General features: G+C 33.6%; 1 protein-coding gene across 1 annotated transcript; it reads right to left on the bottom strand.

The window, feature by feature from the left end:
* Positions 1–1,311: 1,311 nt before the first annotated feature.
* On the bottom strand, positions 1,312–24,528 carry LOC124366965 (sorbitol dehydrogenase-like). Its single transcript, XM_046823600.1, has 8 exons — positions 24,374–24,528; positions 17,691–17,724; positions 16,110–16,274; positions 11,420–11,579; positions 9,940–10,124; positions 8,556–8,734; positions 5,378–5,499; positions 1,312–2,089 (listed from the first exon to the last, which is right to left on the bottom strand). The coding sequence occupies exons 1-8, from the start codon at positions 24,425–24,427 to the stop codon at positions 1,930–1,932; spliced, it is 1,059 nt and encodes a 352-aa protein (XP_046679556.1). The 5' UTR covers positions 24,428–24,528; the 3' UTR covers positions 1,312–1,929.
* Between the last annotated feature and the right edge of the window lie 385 nt (positions 24,529–24,913).

Consider the following 24,913-nt stretch of genomic DNA (forward strand, 5'->3'; position numbering starts at 1 on the left):
TGGTATGTAACATGATAATTTTATTAAAGAATTTATGAAATTCAAACCTAAATTTAAAAAAATTATAGTGGTGACAAATAAGTACGAGGGTCGTCCATAAAGTAACTGCCGTTTGGGCATGGCGCGATAAGTAGTGGGGGTAGCGCCGCCATTCTCACATCGGCGTGGGCAGCCGTTCAGTACGCTTCTAGCTGTGCAAGGGAGAGTATCGTGCGATCGCGCGTTCTTTTGTTACAACGTAAAAACATGAGCGCCGTGATAGAAAATCCCGCTAAGTGTGAAGTGCGTGGTGTAATAAGATTTCTGTGGTCAAAAAGTTAAACAGCAGCTGAAATTCATCTTGAATTGAGTGCGGTGTATGGCCCAAACATTATGAGCGAAGGAAGGTGTAGTCCGTCAATGGGTTGGTGTTTTAAAAATGGAAGAACGAACGTTCACGATGAAGACCGGAGTGGTAGGCCATCTCTCGTCAGTGATGACTTGGTGAACAAAGTGGATGAGAAAATTCGCGAGAACCGTCGCTTCACATTCTCGGAACTTTCAGATCATTTTCCTGAAATTTCTCTAAGTCTTGTGTATGAGATAGTGACAGGAAAACTAGGCTATCATAAGTTTTGTGCTCGTTGGATTCCAAAAGAGCTCACCGATGATCACAAAATGAAAAGAATGAGTTCTGCCATAGGCTTTCTTACTCTGTATGACGTTGAAGGAGAAACATTTTTGAACAGGATCGTTAAAGGAGATGAGATTTGGGTAGCCTATGTGAATGCCGAAACAAAACAACAGTCAATGCAATGGGGTCATACCGCTTCGCCAAGCAAACCAAAGAAAGCTCGCCAATCGTTTTCAGCGAGAAAATTGATGGCTACAGTTTTTTGGGATGCTAAGGGCATCTTGCTCGTTGAATTTATGGAGCGAGGTACGACCACAACAGCTGCAGCTTACTGTGAAACCTTAAAACGGCTACGACGAGCGATTCAAAACAAGCGTCGTGGTCTTCTGACATCTGGTGTTGTGTTTGTCCATGACAACGCCCGCCCTCATACAGCTCAAAGAACAACAGAACTCTTGGAAAAGTTCAAATGGAACGTTTTTGACCACCACCTATCAAATGCACCTTGGGTTATGGAAGGATAACAGGATTTCAGACATTTGCCAGTGTTATACCTTTTATAACCTATAACGATGGCAAAATGTCCGGAATCCTGTTATCCTTTCACACCTTTCCATCGCCAATAACAAACTTTAAACAAAGAATTGGGCTTTGGATACTTGCAAGCAGGTGTATTGGAAATAAATCAATCACGTATGTTTACCTGTTTAGGTTTTTATTTAGTGGTTTGTACAGTGCAACATTACAAATCAAACTTATTCTGCATTAAGTTCTGTTATATATCATTGTCAATTCCCCATACATACTTTTCTACTCCCCAGTAGTTCACCATTTGCCCATTCATGTATATATGGACTATAAACTTACCCAAAAAATGTTTACTTTCTATTTCAGACTATGGCAACAGTTTTTAACTTATCATGTACTCATGGAATGATGTAATAACAGTTGTGTGTCCATTCTGGAACACGCTTTATATATTATAATAAAATGTCTTGATACCAGGAACATATATGGTATGAAGATATTTTAACAAAATTGTCTTTCAAAAAACACTTATGTTCAAACATAGTCAATACAAATTTTAAAAGTTTAATAACATAGAATCATTAATTAATTATTGGAATGTATAGATCCATGACAATATAAAATGCATATAAAAAGTTAACATTAGTTGGTATTTCCAAAACATTTTAATTTATAACCGTCATTATATTATAAGCATATAAAATTGCAATTATCCGGCACGGAACCGGATGAGATAATATCTTTAAATTCAAGTGATTATTCTTCTCCAAGGAATGTGTAGCAGCTCACTATTTCTTGTTGCAGTGAATCATGACCTTGATAGGATTTCCGGTGCCAGATTTTGCGGTTTCGAAGGCCTCAACAGTTTGCTCAATGTTGAAATTGTGAGTGATGAGTCTCTTAACGTTCACTTTCCCTGAAGCAACCATCGCCAAGGCCAACGGATAGCTGCAAACACATAGTTGAGATTAATTTTACAACATGTCGAAACACAATTTTTCAGAAGGGATAAAAAAAATTGTGCCAAATTGTAAACATTTTTTATGAGCAACAGCGTTGTGCTTATCGATACTTTTATGTATGAAATTATTATGGTTGGTTCAAACATGTTTTTAACAATTAGGCTAAAACAAATCTTGTCCTACAATCCAAGATTAAAATTGCTTATACATTTCGAACATAATATGTTATGATTAAACTATGACACACCCAAACAAAAATAACAATATTGAAGACCTGTTATGTTTTGTGTCGTGGTTCAATTCAAAACAATCTGAGGTACCATTACGCGCCCAAGTTCAATCAGCTTGCTAAAATTATGTATTGCTTGGCGTATATTCTGCCTCTCTGCTTGTTAACACGTCTGTCGGCATGGAAATTTATGTTCTTAAAGTCTTCCCTTGCCAAAATCAACAATGCGACTGTTTATTGTGTTCCTGGTCATGAGGGGATCCCTGGAAATGAAAGAGCTGATACTCTGGCCAACCGGGGCTCAGCGTTAATTACGACGGGTCCTCAACCGTACTGCGGTATTCCAAGGTGTGAATCCTTTGGGGCTGTCTCGAAATGGGATCGCACTGAACATGAGAGAAGATGGAGGTTGCATCCGGGCATGAGAATGAGCAGAATGGCACTACTGTCGCCTTCCCCCAAAGTGGCGTCTGACCTTCTGTCACTAAGTAGATCAATGTCTTCTCGGGTTATAGGTCTGATTACGGGACATGGTCACCTGAGGAAGCATCTTCACAGAGTCTGCATCCTTCAGGAAGATCTGCTCTGTAGAATGTGTGATGAGCAGGAGGAAACTGCCGAGCACTTGCTCTTTGATTGTCCTGCAATAGCAAGGGAACGGTATGCCATCTTTGGTAGTTTGGACAAGGGTGGTGAATTTCCCCAGGAGGACCTGATAGGTTGTTTTCTGCGGTTTGTGGAACTGCTGAAATCATAGACTGGTAGGCCTCATGGTGTGCTTCCGGGGTGTGCAAAAGGCCCTTGAAGCTTAAGTACATGGCAGTAGGCCGCCTCATAGAAGAAGAAGAATGTAGGTTCTGACAGCCGACCTTTTCTGCTGTTGACTTTCGGTCCATATAGTATTGCCCTTATACAGGGTGTACATAAAGTCCTGCACGGGTATAATATTTTCTGAACGATACCAGATAAATAAATAAGATTTGGTACATCAATACTACACCTAAAAATCTACTTTTTGAAGGAACTATCAGTTTTCTGTAATATTATGGGGACGTCCCGCAAGGAGTCAGAAGGAAATCTTAAATAGGAGCATAGGTCAATATGGACATCATTTTAAAGGGCTTGTCTAGCAGAGTTTAATGCCGCAAACCGCACTCAAAAAGATTGATCCAGTACAAAATGGCGGCTGTTCAAAGATTTTACTTGGTTACATTTTATTAGTAGTCATAACCCCAGTAAAGCAAAACTGCAACCAAACAAATACTGCAGCTAACTACTACATTATGCTGGTCAGTTGTACAGAAGTGAATTATGACATTAGTTATCCTCAAGGGTTACAAATTTGGTCCTAATATATTGATAACGGGGAAAACCTGATAACAGTAACAATTAGAAATCTCAGCGACCTATAACGATCGGAAACACTTCCTGTTTTCATAAAGTGTTGAACAGTTCTCCCTACAGTTGTTCTAGAAATTGGCTGCCTCTCGTGAAAGTAGTTATTAAATAAATGGCATGCTTCTTCGTGTGATCGTCTGTTATTTCCCCAACCAACCATCATAAGAAGTGTTATACGTTCACGTTCGTCAAGCGACATAGTGTAGTTGAAGAACTACAAGCAATACGACAAACTCTTTTGTACTAAAGCTGTACCAACGCCGAGCGTGGCTGCTGCTTGGACAGGTGACCGCTGAGCGATCCTGTCCTTGCAAGCGGCCCGCCTGCCCGGCCATTGGTGGTGGTTTGGAAGTCACCTTTAAGCCGTTGGTCCCCAGGTTAAGTGTTAGAGAGGGCTTCTTAGCCCTAACTTCGCCTGGTAAAATAAGACATTCTTTACTTTACTGATAAAATGGATGGACAGCACTACTAAAACAAGAAAACTAGAATAGCCTACTATGAATAGACTGGCTAATAGGAAAGTCCTAACTGCGACCCAAAGATAAGAGATTTCTAATTGTTAGTGTTATCAGGTTTTCCCCGTTATCAATATATTAGGACCAAATTTATAACCCTTGAGGATAACTAATGTCATAATTCACTTCTGTACAACTGACCAGCATAATGTAGTGGTTAGCTGCAGTATTTGTTTGGTTGCAGTTTTGCTTTACTGGGGTTATGGCTACTAATAAAATGTAACCAAGTAAAATCTTTGAACAGCCACCATTTTGTACTGGATCAATCTTTTTGAGTGCGGTTTGCGGCATTAAACTCTGCTAGACAAGCCCTTTAAAATGATGTCCATATTGACCTATGCTCCTATTTAAGATTTCCTTCTGACTCCTTGCGGGACGTCCCCATGATATTACAGAAAACTGATAGTTCCTTCAAAAAGTAGATTTTTAGGTGTAGTATTGATGTACCAAATCTTGTTTATTTATCTGTTATCATTCAGAAAATATTATACCCGTGCAGGACTTTATGTACACCCTGTATAAATGTCTTGTAATTTTAGCTTTTATTTCCCCTGAAACATCATGTCTGACAACCAGAGAATTACATGACAATACCTTACCTGTATACTGTCATGTTAACCCTTTCCTGTACGCATTAAGTAGTGCCGATGTGCCCATAGCGAGACCTACTTATCCAGCCGCTCAGGCAAAACACTAGAGGTTTACGTTCTACTTCATACAAAATTTGTCTTCTAAGCTAAAATTGTTTAGTACCGATACAGACCACTTATATGGGAGGCGGTGTTTGGCCAGAGAGTCGATTTGTTGAAGCCTCTCGTACAAACAAGAAAAACAAACCTGAAATTTGAACTCAAAGTATTTTACCTAAATTCCTCATCAACAAGTAATTTAAATTCACAGAAACCTGCAAGTAGTTTGTTGCAAATTATAGATTTGTTGGAAACTTCAGCCAGGGAATAAAACAAGGCTCTCTTATCTGAGGGGTCTCCCAATACCCAAAAAAGTCAATACATTTTTTGTCTGGGTGTTGATTGTTTCTCCTTAAAATTGTCCTCTCGTGTGGGATGACGGATGAAACGTTGAAAGTTTACTTCTATGGTGAGACATAACCACTGCTATAAATGTAACTTACTCATTGCAGTAACGGAAGACTCCTCGGATGTCCACTTCTCGTGCTGCAAGAGGTGTGAGCGGAACCTTGACTTCTGAAGATCCCATACCAACGATTACTATCACTCCACCGTTGGCTGTTGCCTGAAAATATCAACCCTTTGTTCAATTCTCTGTTTGAAGTTTATTTTTGACGATGGAAGGATTGGGAAGGAAACTAGATTAACCTAGATATGTATATGTAATTATGTATTAGGTTAGCTATTTACCTGAAGAAGAGATCAGATTGCAGATCTCGAAACGTAATGTTACTGAATTTTTTTTCACTCAACAATGGTAAATGTCCGGAAAAATCCTGTTTCCTTCACCTTTGTTCAAGTCCATTAATGCCAATAGATCATTTTAGAAATAAACAGATTTTGTTTATAAATATTTTTCATAGTGTAAGAAATTTATATTACCCCCCTTTCTTCATTTGTATAAAGCAAAAATAAGTTTAAACACTTAGAATAGTAGTTATCAAATCAAGAACCAGTCAGAAAACTCCAAAGATAGGTTAGGTACCTCAAAGAACACTTTTGTGTTAACCCTTTGAGGTCTCAATAAAAAATTGCTTCGACTGTCCTCAGGTCATATTTAATTTCTGTTAGTTTACAGTTCTTTGACAATACACAAATGCAATTTTTAAATCCCTTTTTCTGAAACTTTTTTATTTTTTCTCTTTATATATCAATGTAAATAATCTAAAAAGAATATTTACATTATTTTATAGTATTTTTTTTATAACTTTAAGTAACATTTAAAAAATATAAAAAAGAAGTATAAAAATATAAAAACATAATTTTTATTTTTTTATACATAGGTAATAAACCAAAATTACATGAATACAGGTGAAAAGGCACTAGGATCTCTTCAGTTACATGTTATTCATTATATAATATTATATATAAGACATTATATATATTATAATTTTGCCTTGGTCCAGCCCTAGGCCTACTTTGGGTAACATGTCTAGCTCTTCCTCTTAGTCTACTAGTTTGTAGCCTAGGCCTACCTCTATTATTTGCATCTCCTTGTCCTACTTCTATCACATTATCCACGAATTGATCAAATTCTTCCCCATCATTACCTAAAGTTTCCAATCCAAACACATCACTTTCGGCGTTTAGGTTACCATCATTTACCACAATGTTTTCATAAGAATTTTCACTATGATTCAACTCACAATCACTATCACGGTCTTCTTCACTAATCTGTTTTTCATTTTGGATACTAATTTCACTGAAAATACTATCACAATAATCTAATTCATCTAACATTTCGTCATCGTTAGTAAAACTTGTACTTGGACCAGCCATATTTGTAAACACAACGCAAGTGCAGACGTCAGTTGTATTGGTCTTCTATTTTCACTTCCAATGCCTCCTATATCGTCGACGTAGCATTCACGTAACCAAAATAGAAGTCCAAAGTACTGAATAACTCAAATACCGAACAGCAATAGGTTAGAAATGGCCAAACAAGCAGCGACAGTATCCCGTCGACCTATTGTCGACATGCAAGCGTTCAGCGAAACTGCCGCGGTCGACCTATAGTCGACGACCGATTGCAAAGGGTTAAACCTATCAACAGAGATTAAAGAAAAACTACATATATATTTTCTCATATAAACCTTATGTATTCCAGTTGATATAAAGAGTTATGTAAAATCAATGCTCGGGATCCAGGGGGTTAAATTATATTTGTTCATCTTTAATTTGAAGTAGTAGCTTTAATTGATTATTGGTAGTTCACCAGCCCTTTAAATTACATGTTTAATTTATTTTTAAAAGGCAATGATTGATAAAGACCCTTCCAAATAACATTGTTATACTAATAATCTAAAGAACTTGTGTCAAAGTGAACATTAATTATGAATGTTGTTACGATCCAGGCCCCACGTTGACTGTGCGATTTTGCTACGTTCGTCGTCCCCCGTTTGTTGTGCCAATTTGCTCACGATCAGTTTTCTAAGTGTGCTGCCCCTCGTTGGTTGTGCGACTTGCTTACGATCAGTTTTTTAAACCGCTTTTTAACATATGTTGTGGTCCCCTGTTGGCTGACTCATATTGTTCCAAGTCGGTATTTAAATAACGATCAAACTTCAATGTCTGTGGTGTTGTTGAACGTGTAGTTTGTATTAGTGAAAGTAGGCTACACGTTATATATCACTAGCACTGGGTCTACATTTATCTCAGGTTTTTTAAGTAGGTTGAATTATGGTTCAAACTTAATATTACTCTATTGAAAGTTCTGATCAATATGATTGTTTATATCATAATAAAGTTCACAAAATATTCACTGTTCTTATCAATCACTTTGAATCAAATAAGTTTTGAAAGTAATATTCTTTAAGCTAAGCTTATTTTCTTACTTACCACATTTCTTTGTAGATGGGATACTCAATGAAAGACAAAGCAAATGACTTTGACGTCAATTTATTTTATGTTATACTGTCTAATTCTACTCACTTTGCTTTGATAATCTGTTCACTAACACAACATCCCATCCCTGATTACAACTTTAATGCACTATTGTACAGTTTTATATTTCATCACTACTGTACCAGGAGGATCTACATGAGTCGCTGCTTCAAGTCCAGAGAGAGAAGAAAGATTCTCTGTCTAAAACGACGCATACCGGCTCAAACAATACTCATCCCCTCTCCCGTTCAAATCAGCGTCTTCACGATTGAATATAATTTGATTCTTTTCTAATAATCGTCGAAATTTATCACGTTCACTATAATTGATCAATTTAAGTCTTTCTATTTTTTTTGTATTATTTTTCTATAGCTTTTTTATTTAAATTTTTTGCAACATGTGCTTTCTGATGTCATCAATACGCAAGTCATTTTATCCCACAATTGGCTTTTCTGCGTAATTTTATTTAGTACTTTTGTATAACACGAATTTTGGTTATGTTTAACTCATTTAAGTTAATTAAATTTGTTCCCGTATAGAGTTTAATATATTTCTCCGTTATTAATTAAATAAATCTCAATTCCGATAACATGTGATTTACTGACGTCACAGTCTGCTAATTCCCTGCGAATATTTAAATGTCGTAATTTGACCTGTCACACAGTTAGCCATTAATATTTAAGTAACATCCTTAAATATGTTTCAAATTCCTGCGTTGAGTAAAATGACTAGATATACCTCCATAGCCAACCGCAGTGACGCCTGGACACCCGTACAGTCCACAGTGATCTGTGGAGGTCCTCCCAAAAGCTTTACGATACTCTTTGTTGTTTCTTTCTCATCCGCATCAGCTTTCACTTGCAATGTGAAATCAGCTCCCAGCTCCTTAGCCACACCAAGTCTGTATTCCACCAAGTCTTAAACAAATACAAAAATCTAAATAGTAAACCAATCATTGTGGCATTTATTTTGTTTTGACACATGAAGTTGCTGGTAAAATAGACAACTCTACCAGTGTCATTGACCGATACCAACGAGTCATCTGGTTGTTTGATAAGATTAACTTTTGACACTCAAGATTAAAGTCACTGAAAATACCAATATTTTGGTGTTAGATCTAAAAGAAATGAAAACTTGAATATGCCAGTAATAATGCGCTGTCAGTTTTAAATCACTGCTGGCCCTTGACACAATTTATGAGTGTGTGGATTGGTAAATTTTAAAATTGTCAAAATTATGTTTTGTGAATTTTGTTTTTTTGTTTTGTGGAGTGGTCCACAGTTCCATTCCTCTATTTACACAAGTTTATGAAATCGGAAATGTAAATAAGTATTTTATTTTCTGCCGTAATTTATTTTTAATCAGTGTCAATCCAGTGCAAACTGTTATTGTTTGAGGTGAAACATTATACGAGAGTTCAGAGTAAAAGTTTTTACATTCATTATTCCTCAATGACTAAATATCTATTTTTGCCAGTATATTTAATTTTAGAAATATGTTCTTAACTGTGGTTTAACAAAATATGTGACATTATATATTTGTGTTTTTTATATTTTGTAAATACTCACAAATATTTTCAGAAAACAGAAATAATCACAATGCTAATGGCTAGTGTATTACACATTTCTTTATGACTAAACAAAATCTTGTTGCTTTGTGACATTACTTTAATTTTTAAAGTACACATTTTTTTACTTGAAGCTAGTTCTGTCCTTTCCACAAATCAATTTGGTTGAATTGTTTCAAAATATATTTACTTTAAAAATTATGAAGGAGTGATAAAATTTATATTATATTTTAAACTGTTTTCAGAGAAAGAGTGCAGGGAGAACATTTTAATGTATGGCATTTTATGTTTATAAGAAAATGGTCTAAACCTATTTGAAGCATTGTAAAATCATAAAACTTACAATTCTCAAGTTTCAAATTAATTTCTATTCTTAACGAAAGAAAAATAAAATAATTATTAAAAAGTAGATTGAATTTTTTATACACATTCAAGCAATAATAAATCATACAAGCAATGGAGGCATCTCACACTCAAATAAAGGTTAAACCATTTTAGAAATTATTTACACCAATTTTATGTACTGAAGTACATGAAACAGAAGACTGCTGTTACCTGTAACGATACAGTGGCTAGCTCCCATTGCCTTGGCAGTGAGCAGAGTTACCAACCCGATAGGTCCAGCTCCAGTGATGAGAACTGTAGAACCGAGAGTAACTCCAGCCCTCTTACAGGCATGGACCCCTACAGAGAGTGGTTCCAATAGTGCAGCTTCCTCCAGTGACACATGATCTGGGAGTCTGCAACAGAACATGAAGCTTTATTGAAAATCAACAAAGTTTATACTTTATATTTTAATTAAATAATGTTTTCTTTGGTTTGTTTCTTCTTTTTTAATAAACAGCATCACTATACATCCAGGTTAGCATGCAAGACCTCTTTTTGATTTAAATTGAGGTTGCACAAGGAACATGTTTAGGACCAATCTTATTTATTGGCTTAGTTCAAATTTGAAAATATATGACATATTTGTAAATAAATTAATTTTTATTAAATAAATAATTTTAAAATTTATTTACAAAACTTGTTTTAACCCGGCGTCGGGCGCTTCAAATTCAAGACGTGATGATAGTTGCCATCATGGTTACCTAAAAGACCAATATAAAAATGTTCCCTAACGCTCATCAAAATCCCATAGAATGACATGTACCATCATCAAATTCAATGTTTCTTGTAATGAAATGAAGATTTGTGCACTTTTCTCAACATATCGGTCACGGACAGAAATGAAATTTTTTCGCTGACGCTCAGCCAATTACTACTTTTTCTGAGCTGCTAGCACAAGAACTAGGACGTTACTTGTTATAATCCTTAAAAATTGCTACTTAGCTACTGTAACACCCACATTGTGAAACATTTAACCCTTCCCATGCCGTAGATGGATATATCAGAATAGTAGACTTGACCAAAACGCCAAACATAAGTATATCCGATATTACACATTGTGTCTCTTAGAAAGATTTTTAGTTCAGAAAAGATCTTCGAAATCGCAGGTGCATGTTTAGTGCTTATCACGGTTAAAAAGGAAGTATTTATAGATGACATTCACTCCACAGCAGAGGGATGGGGGTGCACTTTGTCTAGCGCTTGCTCCATTTTGTGCATCCTACAGAGCTATAACCAAATATATCTGTTATCTGCCCAGATGATAGACTTTATCTGTAAAACCTTAGCTAAGGAAATGCTCTAATAACTAGTATTTTATATAATTTATCTATTTTATTAGTTTGTACCAAGAATTTGAATTAGATCAAATTCACAGTATAGTAAACTGTTATTTTTAGATTTTTATCAATAAATATGCTAATCTTAACTAAAATTCCATGTTTAATATTTTTAGAATTTAACTCTTATAGCATATTTATAATAAAAAATTAGCTTTGAACTTAAAGAAAAATAGATTTTATCTATGTCTTGGCGTTGTAGGGAAATCAACAGATTTATTAGCGGCATGCGAAGGGTTAAATATATATATATATAGAATAAAATGTAGAGTATGTTATTACGAAAAGAACAGAAAAGCGTTGAAACCAACTTGAAGCAAAAGTCAGCTGCATGAGTGTAGTATCGGGAGAGGTTGCCGTCGACTGGTGGGGTGGCACAGAAGACCATGTCGTAGCACAGGTTGTACCGTCCCTCCTTGCAGTACCGGCACAGCCGGCACGGCACGCCAGGCTCTACTGCTACCCTGTCACCTGGTACAGTCATTCTAATACAGCTTTTCCTTTTAAAATATAAATTTTGTTCATTCTTATTTCATAATAAACATAAAACTCTATTCTTACTTTGAATGCAGAAACCCAACCGGAATTTATAAGCACACTATCCTATACCTATTATACAGATGCAATATATAATAGAAGGTGCCAAAATTAGGCATTAGAAATTGCATTTCACCAGTCCATATTACCAGAGAATAGTGACTATATCTTTGGAATCAACTACGATTTTACAAAAATCAAAATTAAATTTTTTAAAGATTATTTTGTTGTAGATGTGGTTTAGGTCATCTTTAGCCATTTAACACCTTCACTGTCCATCACAATGTGTGAATTATTAAAGATGAAAGTTTAATCAAAATTCCTAAAACTTAAAAATTTGGTCGAGGCGTGAAGATAATTTTTAGGTATAAATAAGCAGGTTGGTGAAGAGCTCTTAAAAATAAAGGCAAACTGACAGTGGAACAACAAGAATCGTCTATTCCATGGAGTACCAAAACGGCCAAAACTATGAAAAGTAATAATGAAATTTATTTTACAATAATTTAATAATGGTTAATCAGAGCTTTATATTTATTTATAAGTCACTTACTTGTTTATTTAAAAAGTGACTAGTAAGGTGAACTTCCTCAAAATCTAATCACTTATAATTCTCTTTGACGTAGTTTCACTTTTGCATTTTACCCAGAATTGAAATGCAATGTTTTCTAACTTTATGAGCTTTTAAAATTTCTGAGAGACAGTTCAAGTAAAAAAACTGAATATAAAAACTGAAGTAGCCTGTTTCCATCTAAGTAACACAATGGATAGCTACAGTATAAAAATAAGATCTGGTTTAAGAGCACACAACTCGTTATAATGGGGGGGGGGAAAAACAGTATAACTACATTTCACATTAACCTTACTTTGTAGTTGTGTGTTAGGCTATCCTAACGTATCATATGCAGCAATGTTAAACATTCGTGGCCAAGATTTTCTGTGAATTGTTTTGCTTTTTTTGAAGTACTGGTCAGACGATTGCCACATTCTTGTTCCAACACTGTTTTAACCATTTCCAAACGCATTCTTCAATTTTAAAAAGTTCACTAGATTTCACCCTTTTACACCTCTTAGATAGTCCTCTTTCATAATAATTGTGGACAAGTACTATAGGAGCAATATTAAACTCTTTGGAAATATCTACTTTCTCTTCTATAGAATTTCAAGAGGATAAAAACTTTCGAGATATTGAGAATTTCATGTTACAGATAAAATTCATGCTATTGAGGTTTCACTGTACTAAAACCCAAATTTTTCAGATCATAGCATCAGAACATCTTTCTTTGCAATACCAAATCCCTCATATACAGGGAAACAATTGAAACGTGCGATATCCAATTGTTTTTTCCCCTCATTAATCAACAGCTGGACCTAAGAATAAAATTATCAAAGTAAAAACTCAAAAGTTTTCATGTTTTTGTATTATCTCATATTGTTTACAACAAAAGTTTATCTACATTACATTATGATCTTGCAATTCCGGGTTATCTTATCAATACTCTTAGCACAACACAACAAGTGCCTTGATAAGCGCAACTTTGGGGTTATCAAATTAATTAGCTGATAGTGAGAACTTAATAAGCTTTGCCCCTCAATAGATCATCTTTCTTGTAATATGATTATTTTTAGAAAATGAATCCTTATCTTTATTTTGCAAGTTATTATAGAAGAAGTATTAAACAGTGATTCATTCAATATGGGTTTCTATATCGATACTTACATTGTTTGATTTTATTTGCTTAAAATAATTAACTTTTAGATCTGAAAAAGCATTTATACTGAAATAGCTGTTACTAATGGCTTTACATGCAATTTTCATAATCAAAGTTAGTAAAAGCACTTAGAATGGGGTCCTATAAAATTTTTCAAACGTAAGTAGGCATACATCAGGTATATATACTATTTAAGTGTTCATGGTTTAGAGTATAAGAGATTAACCTGACTCATGTTTTGCATGAGTAGGAGCATTTCTGGTTCAAATTAACTTCCAACATCACAGATGAGTCTGCCTTGTTACACCGATCAAGAAAATACAAATCATAGGTGTCGGAAACTTACTTCGGTCAAAAAGCGTTTACTTCTAGCCCTTGTCATGTTATTATGGTCTAAGGTAATTCCAGTGCCATAGTAGTTTGCCTTGTCTCAACGAAGAAAGAATATATACACGCATAAGTCTGAGAAGCCTAATTTGGTTAAATGGCCTCTACTTCCGATTGTATAAAATAACTTACGGTACCACAGATGAGTTTGCCTTATATCCTCGATCTAAAAACTATACACGTATGCAGCTCTCGGAAATCTACTTTGGTCAAAAAAGGACTACTACCGGCTCTTGTAATATACTATCGGTCTAAGGTATTTCTAGTGCCGTAGTTAAGTTTGCATTGTTTCTAGATGAAGGAAATATACATACATAGAACTGAGAAGGTAATTATGGTGTAGGGGCCAATTCGATCTGTTTCCGGTATAAGGGGATCACCCTTATTAAGTTCATGCAATTTTCCAAAATAATTGTTCATATGGTTTTACGTTTTGAATCCCTGTTTTACGGTCTGTAGTTTGGAAAAAATTAATCGTTGAGACATGTTAGTGTTTGTATGTTTGGTTTCCCTTAAGCCACTGTTAAAATGGCATATCACAATGTCAAGGAGGCCCACCAGTTTGGAGTACCGTATGTGAAAACATTCACAGATTTGTTCATTAAGATTGGTTTCATAACAGTGTTCAAATAAAATTTACAATGCATTAGATGTTTTAAATTCGTCACTGGTGCAATCTGGATGAAAAGTTGGATATTAAATTTGTATTTGCTATCTGCATTACGCTACTGATCAAGTATTGTACTATATTAAGTTTTATAACATTTAAATGTAAACAGACGTTTCAACCAATTTGTCAAACTTTAACTGGAAGTGTCAACAGCTGTTTGGGGTTAGATGAATTTGGATTATGAAACATATATACTTCCATTTTGTCAAAACTACAAAATACTCCTGATAACTTTACTAATCCTCTTCATCTAAATCTTCCTCGAATTCAAACAAATATTTTACAAAAAGAATTAGTTGAATTGGTCCAGAAAATTTTAGATTAGTGCTTAGAAACATTTTGCGATTAATGTTTATTTATAAGATAAGGAAAGGTTAATTACTGCGTCTACAAGGTTATACTGTTCTAGAAGTGTATAATTTTGTATCTCATGTAAAAGAACCGATGTTGTCAAGAACCAAGAACCACTCTCTAACAACCAATAAGATTTCATTTGTTCAAAAAAAAGAGTTAGTTCCTTAATCTTTGGATCGTACTTGAGTCTTGACTATCACGTAAGTGTGTTCATATTTTATATGTTACAAACATCAAACCTCTGTTATAATATATATCTGCTCTAGCATTTTCATATAATATGCATTTCCTTGGCCTGTACAATGAAGAAAACTATTTCCTTAACCCTAAATACAACAATTTAGATTAATATTCAATAACTACCCTATTTTATTCTAATTTCCAACAAATATTTTTGACCAGCATCCTTCCCACACACTATATTACTCTTCTAAAAGAGGACAAGGATCATAAATTTAGTCAGTGATGATAGTGGCCTTATCATAAATAATTCTGTATGAATTTCTACTGTTTTAAATGAAAGCAAGATTGAAATTATCATTTGATTACTGAGAAAATCAACAGATTGTTCAAGGTGTCCCACTTTTTTACAAACCAATATTTACATTTATCAGTTTAAACACTGATTTCCAATGAATTACAATACTAATAAGAAAATTCATGAATGAATACAACATACTAAAAAATAGATTGCTTCTGATACTTAACAGATTTTAAATATATTCAGTTTAATTCGTGTTGGTGAGGGATGAAATTTTGATTAAATATCTTTTTATTATCCTTTTCCACTTCAGTGTTTATTAAAAAAATGTTTACTTCTACAAACATGTAGCATATTAGGCAAATTCAGCATTTTTAACTGCAGAAAAGTTACTCAAACATTACTTTCTTTACTGTATGTAACATTTTTGACTTTTAAAAAAGTAAAAGTAAAAGTAAAGAATGTCTTATTTTACCAGGCGAAGTTAGGGCTAAGAAGCCCTCTCTAACACTTAACCTGGGGACCAACGGCTTAAAGGTGACTTCCGAACCACCACCAATGGCCGGGCAGGCGGGCCGCTTGCAAGGACAGGATCGCTCAGCGGTCACCTGTCCAAGCAGCAACCACGCTCGGCGTTGCTTGATCTGGTTATCTTGCGATAACCGCCGTACCCACTACACTGCGCCATTGGCCATTGGACTTTTAAAGTTTCTTCTTTAAAACAAAAAATTGTTTAAAAGTCATTTTTATGCGTTTCAATAATTAGCATTAATTTACAGGGGTACTTATCCATTTCTAAGAAAATAAACATTCTTTAAGGAAACTATCATTGAAAAACGGAGTTCTATTCGTGAATAGGTTACCTGGTTTCAAGTGTTTCACGTTTTTGCCCACTTTAGTGACAGTGCCACTTGCTTCATGCCCCATGATCATGGGGGCCTTGAGGATAAAGTCTGCACACCTGCCATGGACCCAGTAGTGTATATCTGAGCCGCAGATCCCAACACATCCCATCTGGAGAAGCACTTCTGCACAGTTCCGTACAATGTGTTTCAGATAATAGTCAATGCAGCAATTAATGTCAAATATTCATAATATATACATACCATGTATACGTTTTTTATATCGACAATAAATTATTCTTCACAATTTTCAGTTTGGATTCCGTAACATTTATTCTGCACTAGATGCCACAAATGCACTAATCAACAAAATATGTTGCTACAAACAATGTTTTGCATGGAGTAAGTTTACCGATCTTAGTGGAGCCTTTGGCTGTATTAATTCTGTCCTACTTCTTAAAAATTAGAAAACTATGGCATCATTGGAAATTAATTGAATTTATTTAGAAGCTATTTACAAAATTGTAGATAAATTGTTAGTGTGGAGGGTGAGTGATCATCTTTCAGTAGTTTTATGTTGTCCCCCAAGGATCAATCCTTGGCCCTTTACTTTTCATTAAGAGAAATCTATTTGCCAGCTAATCTTACATCCATTCTTTTATGAATGCAGACGATACAGTTCTGCTGTCAGTTAACTCTAATGTTAATAAAATCAACTCGGTAAAATCCACTTTTCAAGATGATTCAAACTAGTTTCAAAATTTGTTCTACTTTAACCATGAAAAAAAGTTATATTTTATTTAAACTAAATACATACTTGAAAATATACAGCAGTCTGGTGAAGTTAAATATTTAAGAATGATGTTAGATCGAAACTCCACCTGGCACACAATGTTACTAAGAGATGCAAAAAATGTATCAAACTGTTTTCCTTTTTAAAAAGTATTGAATTTTGTTCCTCCAAAATATGTAATAATTCATAATTTGAGTTTTTTCGATCAATGTCAGAAATTGCAAATTTGTATTATAGTTCCTCAAAAACAAAAAGTAGTCTCCTTACAAAAAGAATATTAAACTACTTGTCAGTTCTCCTTGGTATGCATGATGTAACCTTTTGTTTATAAAATTCAATACTTCACAGTCTATAATTTGTACATTTTAATGTCGTTGTTTATATTTTTCAAAATTTAAGTAATTTTACATAAAAAATTAAAGTTTATGATTACTCCACTTGAAGCAAATATGTATTAGATCTGCCTTTTTGTAGATTGTCTAAGCCCCATTGTAGCCATGTAGTCCCAGGTTTAAGATTTTACAATAACCTGTCTCAATTAGTGAATTTGTTTTCTTTAAATCATCTAAAACAAATTATACACCTAGTCCATCTCTAATCCATTTTATTCTAATGATTAATTCATAAATTATCCTAGCAAAATATAAAATATTTAAAACAGAACATTATTGTTTGACAAATACTATTTAATGTAGTTCTGTAAACAAATATTTATAAAATGCATGATTTATTTGTAAATAACGTTCATAACTTGTAAAGTGTTGATAACAGTAAAATATTCATTATTCATTATTACTTGTTAAACTTACCATCATCTTTTGGTACGGGTATAGGCCTTTGTTCCTAGAACCAATGAAAAAATTGTAAATTTTTTGCAGTAATTTCAATAGGTGACAAAATTACTAAGTACACCTATTAAAAGTATATACCATAGCTTTCTCTATACAGAAAGTAGACCTTGCATCCGTATGCAGATTGTATGGCAGAAACTTCCTTTGATTAAGCTAATTATGTTTCGTAAAGTGTAGACTGCGCTACTATCGCAAATCTTTTTTTCTTAGGAGTCGTAATTCATTATAAACTGATAGTAATTACCTCAATTATATTAATTACGTTTAGAATATTAGGTATTTTGTATTTATTATTGTCAGAGTTCACCCAATTATATACCATGTTGAATACTTTTCCGGAACATAATTATAATTACTGGTTTATTTTAATTTAATTTTTTTTTTTTTGCTACTAGATAGCTCAAAACTACAATATTTCAAAATGTATGGTGTAGGGATGTTATTCTACAAGGATGATACTTGTGCGTAATGAAAGTGAAAAAATCTGTAATTATAATTATTTACTGGATTTTTATCAATATTTTTAGTGTATGGGCCTATACATTTTCTTACAGGTAACTTTAACAATAGATATGAGTTGCACACATATAATATTTAATTCAAATCCTATAAAAATATTATAATCTAAATCTGTTAAATATTGTTTTTCAATCTTTAATTATCGATCCTTCATCTTAGTATCTTTTAAAAAGTATGTTCTTCAATACAGTAAATTGTTTCAAAACGTAAATTAAGTAAAATATTGAAATAATTTTCTCATTGTCTGTCAACAAGGTGTTATTGCATTTGTAATTAATTTAGTAAGGATATTTATTCTCTTGTACAAAACTTTTATTAAGTTGAAGGTTTTCATCAGCCACCATCTTGAAAGGTATAATTAAAACAATAATTATACGAATAGACAAATAAAATAAGGTAAAAAAATCATACAGTTTGTTCTATGTTTTTAACCCTTTCAGGGCCAGGAGAAAATATGAAATGTTGCATCATTTTTTCACATCTCATATCCCCTTGTGACTAGTCAAAAGTGTTAGACTAAAATTGGCGATTTTGCAGTCTCTTACATTAAAATTTATAAGTTTTCATACAAATTAGACAATGACCTAAAAGTTGCACCAAATTACTCATATAGAATAATTTCTCTCATTAATAACTTTTCTATGACACATTTTGTAGAAATACGCATAGTTGTACTTCGCAACATTTTATAAGTCTTAAAGCAACTGACTCTTACATTGCAAGAAACTTAAAATAAATACTCACATTATGGATGTACCGGTAAACAGATCATTGTAGGATGCATAACAGTTTCAATACAGTTAAAAAACACTATTTACAAAAAAATATTTACACAATTTTATTTGAAATTTATTTACACTTTTTCTATTTACAAATGTGCTTGGCAAAACAAGTGCCATGACAGCCTTCATTGCACCGAACACAAACTGTTCTGGATCGTTTTCTTCCAGTTTTGTAATCTTTTCCTTTAGGGGTGCATACCCAACATGTCTTCTGATTAGTCCCAGGTAGAGTAACTACACCTAAAGCTTGGTTACTTGATGCTGCTTCATGTAGATGCTGCTCTCCTAGCCATTCTTCAGTTACACTGGCAACAATACTTGCAATGAAAGGGTATCTTTCAATGGGTCTGACATTATTTATTTTACAATTTGTTTTATACAAGATATACGAGTTCAAAACCATTCTTGAAAATATATTAAATGTAGCTTTCCGCCAATATTTCATTGAGCGTCGCCCGTCTAGATAAGTATAAAGCATCATATCAAGCGTATCAATTCCACCCATGTACTTACAGTAACTTTCTACAATAGCAGGTTTTTTTTCTGATGTAACTCTTCCATGACGCCTTCTTTCAGAATGTACATCACTTATCTGTGGTTTTGAAGAAAGTAACAATACAGGATTTTTCTGTGACCTTGTTTGCCTATAGCCTAAGGCAACAAGGGATGTGTTCTTTTCTTGATAGTATACAGAACAACCTACATCAATTTTCGTTTTTATCTCATTTGGTAAGTGTTTCCTGTCCCTTTTTACAGTACCAGTCATAAAGGTTTTGTTTTTATATAACCAATCCATTAGGGGAACACTGGTGTAAAAATTGTCTGTAAATAAATGAAAACCTTTACCTAGATAATTGCCTATAGCTAAAAGTTTTGATACAACAACATGGGCTAACCCTTTTTCCTTCACTTCATTTTGTTCTTGAGGATTTGCACTTTTTCCTTTGTAGCAGTAAAAACTGAGACAGTAATTAGTCACAGAGTCGCACAAGACCCACAGTTTTATGCCCCACCTATTGTGGTGCTTGTTGGGCAGATACTGCATCATTTTTGTTTGGCATTTTGTGCCAATTATACTTTCATCAATTGATAACTGTTCATGAGGCACATAAAAATGTGGGAAAGTTTGATTGCAGTGGTCAATAATGGGTTGAAATTTTTGTGATGGGTCATAATTAGGTTCATTAGATTTAGGTAGTCTTGTGTTATCAACCATGTGGAAGCAACTTAGCAACACTTCAAAACGATTTCTCGTGAACATTCTTTTGAACCAGGGAGTTGACTGATTAGTACAATCCGTCCAATACGACTTCATTGTTGGCTTTTGAATGAGGCCCATATTTAAAATAGTTATAATGAAAGCTTTTATTTCAAGTACTGTTGTTGGTACCCAAGCTCTCAACCGGCTATGTGGTGAAAGTTGGTCTTGTTTGGCTAATAACTGTTCACTATATCTGTTTGTTTCCCTAGAGAATAATGATAAAAGTGAATGAGTAAAAAAAAGGTTGAAATAATCAACTGCACTAGCATTCAAAGGTGGGCAATGTTTGGGACCAGAACATTCCATGTATTGAAAGTTATGTTTTAGTGGCCTAGTTGAAGTGTTATTATTAATTTTTTCCCAAACATACTGATGTTGATTATTAGGCTGTGGTTGATTAGCATTGATTAGGTCATTAGAGTCATCTTCAGAGTCACTTGAGCTAAATACAGGCCTACCTTGACCTTTAGGTCGGGTCTGTTCCTTAGTACTTGTGTTTGTATTAGGCCTAGGCCTACCTGTGGGAATCCGTCTTGGTGTTTCAGATTCACAAGTGGGATCATCATCGGTATCATCGTCAAATGATGATTCTAATTCATCTTCATCAAAACCAATATCAGCATCTTCATTGTCACTAACCTCCAAATCACTATCAGATAATGCAAGATCGTCATTGAACTGTCGGTCAATTTCACTCACATGAGATCGCAAACGTTTAGTCATTGTAACAACTACACACAATAGCTAAGCATGTTACAACTAAAACTACTAATATTTACAACCACAAAGTAAAACAATGAAGAATAATCCAGCATACAATAATACGATTACACTGAAGCATAAAGAATAAACAGTGAAAGATCGAGCACTGACTGGCAGCAGTCAACTGATAATGTCATGTGACAATTACGAAATAAAAATGCATAGACCTACAAAATAAAAATGATATTCATATTAATTATCTACAAATATACCAGGGAATAAAAAACGGTACTTTGGGATTATACCGACCACACCCAGACATGAATCGTTATTTGACATTTTGCTTCTACTGATTACTAGATTAGCGTAGAACAATATTTCGTCAATATAAAACAGGAATCGTCTTATCGCAAACCCCTCCCCATCCTCAGACAGAGGTCAAAGTCAAGCGGTCTAGTAGATAACGTGATTGCAGAGTCTCGCCGCCCATTCAGCTGGTGCGTCGCTTTGTTGTACTTCCGTGTTTTACCTCTACATTTCTCCAAACACAAAAATTCGATAAAAACAAACATGATCAAACTAAAACTAAACTCTTTATTGAAAAAACACTCAAAACTTGTTTTTATTCTTGATCACACTCCGCCACCCAAAATGCGAGTGCCATGCCTTCGCGCTGACGTCAAAGAAAGAAAAACATCCCTCGAGATAGTACCTATCAGTAAAATATCAAATTCTAGAGGATCTGATCAGAAATATAAATTGAATTGTAATGAAAAGGCAATTATGTACCGTGCAAATCATGTAATGCCGCGTGGCCTGTCGTAATCGGGATTCTTGAGAAAGATAAGATGACATCAACAACAATACCGATCACAATGCCTGGAAATGCTTGTAAGTTTGTAATTTTGTAATTAAAGAGTTGTTTTTTCGTTCTATCATGTTTGTTTCTATAAATTTATATTTTTGTGTTCTTCATACTGGTGTGGTCGGTATAATCCCAAAGTACCGACAAAAATTTTTAGAAAAACACATACAGACAAAAAACAAGGCACATTAAAAATGGGTAGGGTACGATAAGCGGACACGGTTTTTATATTGAAATTATCGAACAGTATTTAATTATTATACATATCGATATAATCAACCAATAGTAATTCATTTCAATAATAACTAAATCATCTGTACCCATACACGTTTTCATATTCTAAACGGGTAGGGTACGATAAGTGGACCCGGTTTTTTTATATCGAAGAATGTAATCATCGATACCTAATATTCGCATCTCAAATCCTAGACTATCAATCGATATAAAAGTGTCTGTAGTCCTCAACAACAAACATATTATGTTTTAAATTTAAATGTGAATTTAATATCAACAGTGATGAAACAAATTATTATAACCAAAATTAGGAAAACTTAAGACGACCATATTTAGGCTACTCCTCTCACAGTTACATTTGTTTCTTTCCCACAAATTTCACATAATGGGTTTTTCGGTGGTACGAGTCCTACATGTGAAACCACGAAAAACATGTATTATCATCTTTCAAAGCAATGTTTTCTAAAATTGACTGACATTCTTAATAATCAAATGTTACTTATGTAAAATTGAAATATTACCTTACGTGTATTACTTGAAAGTGTTTACAGCTGTATATAAAAATAGATTATTTATGTTAATTATTCAAAGTAATTAATTAGTATCGATTGATTGTATCGATTGTTATGATTGAGTAATATCGTTTGTCAATTTCGATATAAAAAACCGGGTCTGCTTATCGTACCCTACCCTTCTAAACACAATTTGTTCTATAAGTAACATCTTTTAAATAAAAAAGATAGTTCACTTTAGAAAACTAATCAAAATAACAATTAAAAAGATTATTTACTGAGTCTTTTTCAGTTTCAAGATGTTTGTTTTCTTGTTCCATTTTCTTTATTATTTAAATGGCATTTTTCCTGCCACCTGTCTTAATATTATCATTTGATTAACTGTTATGGTTCCTTTATTATTTATGACATTACGTAAGTGTTTACTTAAAATATTTCTATTAATTTGAAACATGTGACTTTAATTTAGTATTTTAGATATGTTATTATCTAATGATAGTTCTTTTTTTTCGATATATAATGTATCAATGATTGTAATAAGTAATATAAAAACCTAGTCCACTTATCATACTACACCCTTAAAAACAAACAAATATTGATAACATTGCCTGAACCACCCTGTGTATGCATACATGTGTGGCAAAAACTGTAGTAATTTACATGGGAAGGATACAATAAGCGGACCCGGTTTTTTATATCGAAGAATGTAATCATCGGTACCTAATATTCGCATCTCAAATCCTAGACTATCAATCGATATAAAAGTATCTATAGTCCTCAATGACAATCATATGTTTTAAATTAAAATATGAATTTAGAAAACTGAAGACGACCATATTTACTCCTCTCACAGTTACAGTTGTTTCTTTCGCACAAAATTCACATAAGTTTTTCATTATGAGTCCAACATATTGAAGCCATGAAAAACATATCTTATCATCTTTCAAAGCAATGCCGTGTAGTTTTTTTTAGGCTAATTGACTGTTATTTTTAATAATCAATAATGTTACTTAAGTTATGTAAAATTGAAATATTACCCTACGTGTATTATTTGAATGTGTTAACAGCTGTTGATATATATTATTTAAGTTAATTGTTCAAATCAGTATTGATTGATTATTTCGATGGTTATGATTAAGTAATATCGTTTGCCAATTTCGATATAAAAAACCAGGTCCGCTTATCGTACCCTACCCATTTACATAATTATCCTATTTATGTATTTTAGAAATCATCAGATAATTTTCTGAACTCTCTCATCATTTATTTGTTGTAAGTATGTGTGTATCTATAGATGGATCAACTGTTTTAAGAGGTTAGTTTCAATACATTTACCAAATAGCGTTTTCAGTATAGAAACAACTGCAATAAGTTTACATAAATTAAAATTTGGGAGAACCTTTAACACTTGTGCAAGTTAAAAAATCACTTTCTATTTATAAAAATATGTATAGTTTATATTAAACTAGTAATTTTTCATGTAATGTCATTTCATATTGTAATGTTTGTTTGGTTAGTAAACTAATTGAATTTCATTATCACTATACAACCTACATAAAAAAGCACATAATTTACCACCAATAAATAGTAAAAATAAGTACTAGGAGGAAAATCAAAAAGGATTCTGATCACTTTGTCAATTTACTTATTTAACCTAATTTTCCATATTTCACTGTGTAATTCATTCTGTAAATACATTGATTCAAAATCATTACAATATAACTCATATCATATCAATCTCCTGAACTCAGTACTGTACTACTAACCAGACGGATGTCGTTTATCTTGTAGAGAACAGCTGTAAGGTTATCCTGTGCCATTGTAATTGTGTCGCCACTCACCGAGGAATGTACACACGAGACTCTGCGCACAACTTTTGATCGTTTTCAAGGTCATTTACGTAACGAACTTTCAGACCAAACACTCCTCCTTGTTAGAGTTCTTATCGTCTAAAAAGTGTTTAGATAACAAATTCAACAGGACATTAAATGATTAATTGTTATCTTGCTAACAAACAAAAATGTTTTGGCTACAACGGTTTTCGGCTTTTGAATCTTATCTCAACAGTTTTCAAAAGCTGCTGAGTGGATACAAAATTTGATATGAAACATAATTAATGTTAACTAACTATATTGTAATGTACTCCAAACTGATACCTGTGTAAATTATAACCATGTTGTACAATTCCAGCCAAATAATTTACCACTGAATATTGTACTATACTCCTGTACTGTGTGCTTCTTAGTAATTTACCGATGTACAAGGTAATTTTATCATGGGTAGAATTGGTATCTTTTAAACGGCAA

This window comes from Homalodisca vitripennis, chromosome 7, assembly GCF_021130785.1.
Source record: "Homalodisca vitripennis isolate AUS2020 chromosome 7, UT_GWSS_2.1, whole genome shotgun sequence".
In the NCBI taxonomy this organism is placed as follows: Eukaryota; Metazoa; Arthropoda; class Insecta; order Hemiptera; family Cicadellidae; genus Homalodisca; species Homalodisca vitripennis.

What these genes read in the sequence shown, in the direction of transcription:
- LOC124366965 (XM_046823600.1), bottom strand. Translation starts at nt 24,427, where the DNA reads ATGGCACAGGATAACCTTACAGCTGTTCTCTACAAGATAAACGACATC. An exon ending in ACCCGTACCAAAAGATGATG is followed by an intron (nt 16,275 to 17,690) that starts GTAAGTTTAACA and finishes GGAACTGTGCAG; the next exon opens with AAGTGCTTCTCCAGATGGGA. An exon ending in CACTGCGGTTGGCTATGGAG is followed by an intron (nt 5,500 to 8,555) that starts GTATATCTAGTC and finishes TGATATTTTCAG; the next exon opens with GCAACAGCCAACGGTGGAGT.